At 42.7% G+C, this 10,192-nt stretch overlaps 2 protein-coding genes across 2 annotated transcripts; both read right to left on the reverse strand.

Moving 5' to 3' along the window:
- Positions 1-4,928: 4,928 nt before the first annotated feature.
- LOC131859195 (uncharacterized) lies at positions 4,929-8,490 on the reverse strand. The gene is made up of 5 exons (XM_059212763.1): positions 8,309-8,490; positions 8,056-8,208; positions 7,563-7,963; positions 7,062-7,449; positions 4,929-5,152 (listed from the first exon to the last, which is right to left on the reverse strand). The coding sequence occupies exons 3-5, from the start codon at positions 7,950-7,952 to the stop codon at positions 4,929-4,931; spliced, it is 1,002 nt and encodes a 333-aa protein (XP_059068746.1). The 5' UTR covers positions 7,953-7,963; positions 8,056-8,208; positions 8,309-8,490.
- Positions 8,052-9,483, reverse strand: LOC131859196 (uncharacterized). The gene is made up of 3 exons (XM_059212764.1): positions 8,668-9,483; positions 8,491-8,541; positions 8,052-8,055 (listed from the first exon to the last, which is right to left on the reverse strand). The coding sequence occupies exons 1-3, from the start codon at positions 9,435-9,437 to the stop codon at positions 8,052-8,054; spliced, it is 825 nt and encodes a 274-aa protein (XP_059068747.1). The 5' UTR covers positions 9,438-9,483.
- Between the last annotated feature and the right edge of the window lie 709 nt (positions 9,484-10,192).

The following is a 10,192-nucleotide window of genomic DNA, read 5'->3' on the forward strand; positions in this document are numbered from 1 at the left end:
ATTTCTCTCCAAAAAACCCGATTTTATGCATAAAGTGCATTTTTGACATTTTTAAAACTTGCAGTTTGTTCCAAAAAACCCGAATTTGCTTTGTAAGTGAAAAAGTAAAAAATAAAACTTGCTATTTGGCTAAAAAAAACCGATTTTGGCTTTGTAAGGGAAAAAGTGAAAATAAAACTTGTATTTGTCTCCCAAAAACCCGATTTTCACATGCAAGTAAATTTGTTGAAGTTTTCAATCGATTTTCATGGAGATCTTCTAGGAAGGAGAAGATGTTTTGGTTTCTACCCTATTCTTATGCGTATGAAACCACTTTTCACGCCATTTGGAGGTTGCATTTACTGGTTTTTTGCTTCAAATCAGCAACCACGTTTTTCCTAAATGCCACATTTTGGGGGTTTAAAACTCCATCAAGCTGCAATCTCCTAGTTCGATTTTACCTCTCACCTAGGCGTGGAGTTTGGGATAAGTTTCAAGTCATTTAATGAGCCATTTGAGAAGCATTTGTTGCCACGTTTTTTCCACGTGACCCTCCTTTGGCTGCGTATTGGAAGGATCTAATACCATTTCTTCATCTCCTCCTTAAGCGTTTTGCTTTAATTCCCAAAATTTTCCTTTCTTTCCTTCATTTTATTATTTTCTTGTTTTCTTAGTTTTCTTTCTTAGTTGTATTTTTGGAATTGCATTGTTCTTCCCAAAATTCCCTCTTTACTTGTATTCGGGATTTTTAATCCTGATTACAAGTTCGCTGGAAATTCTTGTTCTTCCCTTACAGTTAAGGAATTTAACCATTTTTGGTTAAAATTCCAAGTTGAAAAGTGTGAAATACCCCTCCCTTTCAAATTCAGGGTTTAAAAACCGCATTACATGTTGAAGAGTTCTTCCCATTTTCATGAAAATGACATTCCTGGATTTTCCCATTTCTATCCATTCATGTTTCTCATATCCGTACTTTCCATTCCCGTCATTTTCCGCAAGTCAAATTCTCATTTTCCATCCATTTGTCCATTTGCAAATTTACAAGTGTACTTGCATTCGGGTTTTAAAAGCCCGATTGCATGTATGTTCTTTCCAACTTGTATACTTGCGAAAATTTCCCCAAGATCCGGAATTGGTCCAAGTCAAGATTTTCCCATTTCTACATATTTCCCCTCTTTCTCTCACAAAATCATGAAGTTCAAGAATCGAAGTTTTTCCCTTTTGGAGAAGGAAGAATGATATTTGCAGCTGACTATGATGTTTTCTTAACTCTTTTAAGTCTTCATAACAGTATTCCAGGTTCACAATCAATGTCAGATTTGTCGGCATCCCTAGCTCCAAAGAAGATGAAATATAAATATGACAAATATCAGAATGAGGTAGCACCTTCCCAGGTTTCTTCTCCTTTGGATCGCATCAAAGACACGGAAATAGGGCACGTTGATATGTCAGAATTCGTCAAGAGGGTAGAAGATCCATAGGATAATAACTTGCAACGGCTGTTGGACAACCATATCCACCATGCATCATCTTTCCCGGTGGCTGCCCTAGAACCTGAGTTTGTTCTCGCCTGCGCCCATCATTTTGACAAAGAGACGAGTCATCAAAAATGATGACGGCGAAGCTATAATCCGTCTTGATGCAGATACGATCGAGAAGGTCTTCAGAATACCTCCTGCACCTGTTTATATGGAAATCTCCAAAGAAAGTGCAGCGGAGTATTATGTGAAGAGGGAAAAAGATTGCGAGCGACACATCAATAGGTGGATCCAAGAGCCACAAGCCTCTTTCTCAAGGTGGGCGAAGTTGTACCGCTGCGATTTCAAATGGGAGATAGGAGACACCATAACTCTTCTCAGCAGGATGATGGGCCTTGATTATTCCAATGTCTTTGAGCCATGGATGTACCAATTCATCATGTTCATAAGGTAGTCTCATCACATTTCATGGGGAGAAGTCATCAGCAATGCCTTGTGTGAACAACTTGCAGCAGTTCCTACCACCATTACCTTCTTCATGAATTCATATTTGGTATATTTGGCAGCATCACTTAGACACTTTCCAGGTCTTTCTACGAAGGGTGATCGCTCACTTATACCAGTTTGGGAGTATTATGACAGGTTGTCGTTGAGACCCAACAAACTGCATTTCAGAAGAGTCCAAGATTCATTCTTCGGATATTTCATGTGTCAGTATGACATAAATCTCAGGAACAAGAGAGTATCAGATGATGCGTGGGACAAGGTGTGCGAGTATGGATGTTTGTTTCTGCAGTTTCCCACCTTCACCTATATGAGAATTGGATGCTATGGTGGTCAGCCATATATGCTTCCTAGATACCCGACTGATAAGATCATTCTTATGGAGTTGGGAAGACAGATCATGGCTATCCACACTTTTCAGTTTGCTATGCACAAGGTTGGAATGGGGATCTCTACCACAAATCCACTGAAAATTGGTTGGTATTCCCTTGTCACATCTGTGAAAGCTAAGGCCATGGAGACTGAATTGCAGGAAATCAAGCTCAAAAGGTTTAAAACTAGAGCTGATTTTGATTATAGGGCTATGAAGGAGAAGATCAAGAAATCCTTTGTAAATGTGCATCGCATTGATGACATTTGGGTAGATCTCCGCACAGAAGCCGAAGTTTTGAAGATGGATTACTGCAGGCTCACTGTTGAGCAAATTGTTGATTTGAACTTGGTGGATATGCCACAAGGGATGATTGTTGATGGGCCCATACTTGATCCCGAATACATTTCATGGAGGGTTGAGGAAGCTCCACTTCCTTTGATCCAATGGTCGCACAAAGAGTGCATATCCATCCTTGAGAGATTTCAGCCTATCTTGGCCAACACCAACGCATGACTGAAAAGTAATGCTGCCAGACTTATTAAAATCAAGGTTGGTAAAGAAGATGATTCTACGCGGCCTCGTGGACGTAAGTTTGAGATTCAGGTTGACAACAAGGAGGGTGCATCATCTTCGGGCACAAGGATCAAGTTGCGAGTCAGTCGTGCAGTAGTGCTTCCTCTTGAGGAGACGACAGTTTGTGGGAAGGAAAAATCACGATTCCATGTTCAGGTGATCGATCTGGATAATCCAAAAGAGGGGTAGCAATCTGATGATGCTCCTAATTCTCCAGTTTTAGACTCGCCTCATGAGATCATTCCTCCAGTTTACATTGAGACGCCTCTTTCTCCTCCTGATTTGCATGTGGATGAGTCTCTTCAGAATGCTATTCCCATTTCAGCATACGAGCCATCTCCTGATCCTCAACAAGAGAGTGTGTTGGAAGTTCCTGAGGATATTCCTACTTGTATCCAGTTATCAGAAATTGATACTTCCACTTCTGGTTTTGAAGAATTCATGAGGCAATCTTCATGCCCATTGTGTAATATCCCAGTTATTTTTTTTTGTTTTTAGGCCAATAACAATCATCCTCAACAAATAACCCGTTAAGGTTAGAAAGCATAAACTGAAAACTTGTTGAAGATTGCAACCCTTCCACTTTCTGATCACCAAGTGCCCAATGTGGGAAGGTGAGAGCATACGGTGAATAGGGGATCGTTAGATCTCAAACTGCTGAAAGATGAAATGAAATACAATACTGGGCGGCAAGCCAGCCCCTTCCGCTTATCCAGCGAGAATGCAAGAAACTTGGTGGTGAACTAGCCAAGAGAAGCTTGCCCCTTCGGTTTGCCTTGCCCGAGAGTCTCCCGCTTTGGTCCCATGCCTCTCGAGTCACCTACCTGGCCTCTCGGGTCCCCTTCCATCCTCTCAGGTCCCCCTCCGGACTCTCGGGTGTCCTTCCGGCCTCTCGGGTCCCTTGCATGATTCTTGTGGTAGGGTTTCAATTTGGACCCGTTGATGGCAAGTCTATTTTCAATGGCCATTCGAAGACCTGGAACCATAAATTCTACAGGAACCCCTGTCTCCTTCCCATACATAAGAAGAAGAAGAAGAAGAATAAAGATTTTCAAGGTTGCGACCTTCCACATAGGGTTCCAATCGTTGCCGACACGAATGATCTTGGGATTAACTACGTCACCGAGGTTTGTCTCCTTCAATTTTACCTCTTGATACCTGATGGGTTCTTCCTTTGGGAACTAGTGTGCGGTGGTGTCACTCTCACGGGCATCTCCCTTCCAATATTCTCTGTATTCTAGCAGGCACCCCTCCTCTGTTACTTGCTCTGGTTCCTCTACTTCGAGCCTGTAGGTTTGGAACATTTCGTAATCCTCCATCTGCCAGTGGAAGAGGCCATTCATGGAGTCCCCGTCAGCCCCCAAGCATGCTTCCAATTCTAATACCCCTCTGTCACTGGGCTCCATATGGCATTCGTCTCCATCCTCACCCAACTGGTCTCCCTCAGATTCTGACTCGGAGGAGGATGCCAACTCCTTGCTCACCATCTACGTACGAAGATCAATCACGGACTTCCTCCTCGCGCTTTCCAAGGAAAGCGTATTCCGCTTTAAGTTGTGGTTTGCCTTTGTTGCAATGAGCCACCCACGTCCGAGAATGGCATCGTACCCTTTTTGCTTCAGTGGAATCACTACAAAATCTAGCAAGAATGGTTGCATGCCAATCATCACCCACTGGCCCATGAGGGTACTGAGGGGTTTAATCCCTTGTTGATCTACCCCTAGCAGGTTGAATGTGGGGGGCCACAACGTAGGCTTCCCAAGTTTTTTCCATGTCTCTTCTGGGAGCACATTTACTCCTGACCCTTCGTCCACAATGGTGTCCGTCAAGGTAGTCCTCAGGATGCCCATTTCTACCACCGGCGGTTGGCGTCCGTTGTTGACTACTAACGACATAGGGTCGACCGTGGGGCTTACGACCTCCCTCGTTTTAGCTTGTGTGGGTACGGAGTTTAAGATAGTCGTTTTCAACTGCGGCATGGTTTCAAGGAGGTCTTGAATCTTCACGGGTAACTCTATTTGCTATATTTGCCATAGGATTCTCTCTTCTCCCTTCGTCCGTGATGGGCTTGTGGCCTCGTGGCATCTTTTTCCTTGTGCAGCCATTTCCTTTGTGATCTCGACCCTTGCTTCCCGCACTCTCTTGGTCTCCGTGCGAGGATCGGGGTATGTGGCCTTTTTGGCCTGTGCCCTTGTGATTGCCAACACTTCTGCCTTCGTGGGTTCGATGTTTAGAAGGTTTACTCCTGGCTTCCCGCAATTTGCATTCTCATGGTCACCTAGCCCACACCGGCGGTAGAGGTGCTGAGGGGTGGCTTCCTTCGTGCAATCCTAAGTGAAGTGCCCCCATTGATTGTAGGCCCTACATTGGATCATTGGTCGGCCCTTGGCGTCATACTGGACACGGCTTCGGGTATTGTTATTGTCGTCGTTATTCCTTCCACCGCCGCGTCTGTTGTCCCGGTAACCTCCAGATGATGCCATTGTGTTGGTTTGCTGGGCCGTACCCGCTAGTGCGGATGTTGTGGCTTGCACAGTGAACAACACTTGCGTATTTCGGGTCTTCATATTGTATGGGAACTCCTTGATGGAGTGTCCAATTACTTGGCAAATTTCGCAAAAGGCCTACTTCGGGCATGTACCCTTCGTATGTCCTTCCTCCTTGCACTCCGTGCACCACACGTCTCCTTCAGTTCGGCTAGTAGAGCCTTTCATCGATTTAAATTCCCTCATCATACGCTCCATGTCCCTCTACAGGGCCGCCACTTTCTTTTTCGACCCCTCGTTACCACTCTCATCAGAGGAAGAGTCATTTTCCTCAGAGGACTTCCCCTTTTTCTTGGACATTTTGTATTCACTTTCTAAGTCCATAGCCCTATTCTATGCGTCATTGTATGACGAAGGAGGGACTATCTTCATTTTCTTCTTCAAACTAGGTTTTAGGCCTTTTACAAACCACCTCTTCTTGAGTCCGTCGGCCGGCTGACTCTCCATTTTCCCAATTAGCTCCTTTAGGTGCCTTCTATAGGCACAAACCAAAGAAACGAAACTCGGACTTGGCTCGGACTCGGCAAGGCCAAATCGGACTCGGACTCGGGACTCGGTGCCAGACTCGGCTCCAGACTCGGCTGGACTCGGGAAAGTGAAAAACTCAAAAAATTTAGAGATTTTTTAAGATTTAAAACTTGTTTCATGCACCCTTTATTGAATAAGACACAATAACATCATCAAACTTGGCTCATTTCATTACATAATACATACACAAGTATACATCTATGATCTATCACATAAGCATAAACGCAAATTGTAGCTGAAGGAAATAACAAAGATAGATATATAAATATTGTCAAATGTATACAATATTACAAAACTCATGGAATAAAAAATCCATGTCATCATATGATCATCATCAAATGTTCCATACAAATAACAAAGGTAAATACATCTACAAGCCTATGGCGCAAAGGAGTCTGCACCCTCCGGCCCCGACGTCGGCTCCGATGAAGGCCCCGCCCGCCTACGAAGGCGTCTAAGGTAGGTCATAGATGATTGGGCAGCCATAGCCGCTCCTCATGACACCACGCCATGCTCACCAACATCAGGAACATCTGTGTCACTGTCACCATCTGCCTCTGGATCTCCTCTCTCTGCTCGTGCTCTCTGCTCCTCCTCTGCCATGGCTACAGCCTCAGCCTCTATATCTACCTGGTCGATCCAATCAGTGTCATCATCACTAAAGACAGCCACAGGATCTGTCTCAATGGCCCACTCTGCCTCAGGATCAACCTCATCTAGAATGATAGGAGAGATGTCAGCTAATGCATTCTTTCTCATTCTCAGGCGGAGGTTATAGTGAACAAAGATAAGATCATTCATCTTCTCCACAGATAATCTATTGCGCCTCTTGGAGTGTATGTGCTCAAACATACTCCAATTGCGCTCACAACCAGATGCACTGCATGGTTGGCTCAAGATGCGAATGGCCAACTTCTGAAGATTTGGTGTCGTTGGGCCAAAAAATTTCCACCAATTATCTGAGTTTGAAATGAGAAAAATAAATAAAATCAGTCTCTCATAAACTCATTTAAACAATATACAATAAAACTAAAATTAAGCCTTACAATTTATTTTTACCTGGCATCATAGTTGTCCTACTTTCTTTGGTGATAGGACGAGAAAAGGTCTCCCCTTGTGCATTTGAGAACAACTGTAGCTCTCGCATAAGATCTGTCTGAGTACAACCAACAGGTGCCATCTTGTCCATGACTGAGTATAGCCCATCAAGGACCTCCGCATCAGCCCTGAAAGTAGGGCTAAAATGGAATGCCGGATTCAAATAATAGGCTGCTGCATGGATGGGCCTATGAAGCTGATGATGCCATCTCTTATCAATGATCTGCCAAATGGGACCATACTTGCTCTCATCTCCTGCATAGATAGATTTGATGCCCTCTTTCGCCCTATCCATGCCCTCATATATGTAGCCCATTGCGGGCTTTTCTCCATCCGCAACTCGCAACAAAACCACCAAGGGCTTAACAAACTGTAAAATTGAAAATATTGTGTAATTTAAAACATGAGCAAATAAGAGAATATGATGAATAAGTTATAAAACAAAAAGTTAAATAAAAATTGTAGAATTTATAAAAAAATTACCTTCACTATCTCATCACAAGGGCTCCAAAAGCCTCGCTCATCAAAAATGCAGTCTGCCATATCTTTTCCTGCTGGGGTGGCAGCATAGGATGAGGAAGACCACTCCTCACCAACAATCATACGTCTCAAGGCCATCTTACAACGAAGCATGGACTGCAATGTGATGAAGTTTGTGGCAAATCTTGTGATTCCTGGACGAGCTAACTCCTTATGCTCTGTGTATTGTCTCATAAGAGCCAACACCCATGAATGATTATATACAAATTTGCACACATTTCTTGCCTTTTCTACACATGTCTTGACCCATGGAAGTTTTCCAATATCCTCTAACATGAGGTCAATGCAATGGGCGGCACATGGAGTCCAAACTATAGATGGGTGCCTCTCCATCAATAGTCTGCCTGCAACAACATAATTTGTTGCATTGTAATAAATGAGGTTACAAAATAGAAATTAATTTGCAAACAAAATTAGTTTGTAATCAAAAGTTTACCTGCAGCAACATAATTTGGTGCATTGTCAGTCACCACCTGTATCACGTTCTCTTCACCCACCTCATTAATCACCTCCTCTATCTACTCACATAGGTAGGTGGCATTCTTGCAATGGGCGGAGGCATCAATAGACTTGATGAAAACGGTGCCCCCTGAAATAAAAAAATAAAGCAAGATCAATGATCATTCAATAAATCATTAAATGAAAAATAAAAAATTAATGCCTAAATGAAACTAAAATTAATCAATCACCTGCGGAAGAAACAAGAAAATTAAGGAGAGTTCTATTTCTCCTGTCTGTCCAACCATCAGTCATGATGGTGCAACCTTTAGTGCTCCATATTTGGCGTTGATCACCCAATTCTTTCTTCACATCATTCACCAATTCAGTCAAAATGGGTCCGCTCAAATCAAACTCAGAAGGGGCTTTGAACCTCGCCCCACAAATGGTAAGGGCATCAACCATTTCTTGCCAATAAGGTGACCTGTCACAAATAATTTTAATGAGATAAGTATGTACTATTTACTATGTATAATGAACTATATACAACAAAAATTAATACGAACAATCAAATTATAAAAATTAAAACAATCAAACATAAAACATTTACCTGGCTGTGAAGAATGGAATACTGCCATAGATCCAAAATCTGCCAACTGCCATTTTAGCAGCATCATGGACCTCCTTGTTCCAACCCATGCTCTCAAGTGACTGTTGGGACCCAGGAGTAGTGCGAGGTGCAAAAAAGGTATCCAACCTAGATTTACGAATCCTAGGTCCAATGCTAGCATTCCCACTACCACTGCCAGTGCTAGGAACATGAGAAGGGGCAGAGGCACTGGCACTAGCACTGGCACTTATAGAAGCAGAACCGGAAGCATGAGTAGTAGCAAAATGAGTGGGACGATATGAAGGTAAGGAAGAAGGCCCTCCAACACAACCTAATTGTGTCCCTGTTCCTAAAGGTGCATGTCTCCCAATGACTGTGAGATCCTCTTTTTCTTTCCTTTTCCTTTCAATTTCTTCAACCATTACATAGCAATCACGTACGGCCTCAGTGACTGCTTTTGTGCATGGGTCGGCATCATGCCCACGCACACCAACAATATGGTATTTCAATCTATATATGCCTCCATGGAATATTGTTTTGCAAAATATACACTTTGTTTGCCCTTTTCTTTGCCCTGGAAAATCCTCATGATATTTCCAAGCAGGGTCCTTTCTAATGGGAGGTCTAGAAGAGGACATTGTATGATTGTTTTGTGAAACTTGAGGCAAATAAGAATGTGAAGGTTGCTGCAATAAAACATTACAAATGCAAAAATAAATTAAGACATTCATTCTATGTTGTGCATTCATAATTTCATTCTCATTGAACATTTTTTTCAAAAAAGCTAAAGTAGGGTAACTAGGGTTTGCAATTTTATTTTTTTTAAATTGTAGGGTGTGTCAAAGACTCAAACCCGACTTTAAAAAAAAAAAAATTACAAACCCTGGGCCTACATAGTAACATAGAAAAGATTTTGGAATAAAATGTAAAACTTTCAAAAAAAAAAGAATAGAAAAATGAATTTTTGCATATAAGAAACAAAAAAATCTCAAAAAAAAATGTTACCAACTTACCTCTTAGAACTCTTGAAGAAAATTGAAGAAATTGAAGAAATCTTCCTTGCTGGTTTTTCTTCAATGCACCCTTGTTATTCTTTTTATCTCACTTTACTCCTCCTATTTTTGCAAATGAATGAAATGAAAGTCACTTTTAGGTATAAAACAAAAATAACACAAAAAAAAAGAGTCAAAAAAACCATTTTAAATTGTTTTTTTTTTAACTTTTCTTTCCCATCGCTGCCGGCCGAGTCCCAGGCACGGGACTTGGCCAAACTCGCCAAACTCGCCAAACTCGGCGAGTCTGGCGAGTCTGGCGCCTGGACTCGGCAGAGTCCGAGTCCGAGTCCCCAGGACTTGGCGAGGGTGACTCGCACTCGGACTCGTCGAGTCCTGGCGATTTTAGGCGATTTTCGTTTCTCTGGCACAAACTCATTCCTTTTGGCCTTGTTTTGTACTGTATATCTCTCTTGGCGAGTTTGGCGAGTTTGGCGCCTGGACTCGGCAGAGTCCGAGTCCGAGTCCCCAGG

The sequence above is a fragment of the Cryptomeria japonica genome, chromosome 10 (genome assembly GCF_030272615.1).
Source record: "Cryptomeria japonica chromosome 10, Sugi_1.0, whole genome shotgun sequence".
NCBI lineage: Eukaryota > Viridiplantae > Streptophyta > Pinopsida > Cupressales > Cupressaceae > Cryptomeria > Cryptomeria japonica.

Excerpts from the sequence above, each read along its gene's own strand:
- LOC131859195 (XM_059212763.1), bottom strand. The coding sequence starts at position 7,952 with ATGGAGAGGCACCCATCTATAGTTTGGACTCCATGTGCCGCCCATTGC. Across the intron at positions 7,450-7,562 it reads CTTGTGATGAGATAGTGAAG|TTTGTTAAGCCCTTGGTGGT; the intron begins GTAATTTTTTTA and ends TCAATTTTACAG. Across the intron at positions 5,153-7,061 it reads TCGTCCTATCACCAAAGAAA|GAGTAAACCTTCTAAACATC; the intron begins GTAGGACAACTA and ends GCGGGAAGCCAG.
- LOC131859196 (XM_059212764.1), bottom strand. The coding sequence starts at position 9,437 with ATGTTCAATGAGAATGAAATTATGAATGCACAACATAGAATGAATGTC. Across the intron at positions 8,542-8,667 it reads ATTCCATTCTTCACAGCCAG|GTCACCTTATTGGCAAGAAA; the intron begins GTAAATGTTTTA and ends TATTTGTGACAG.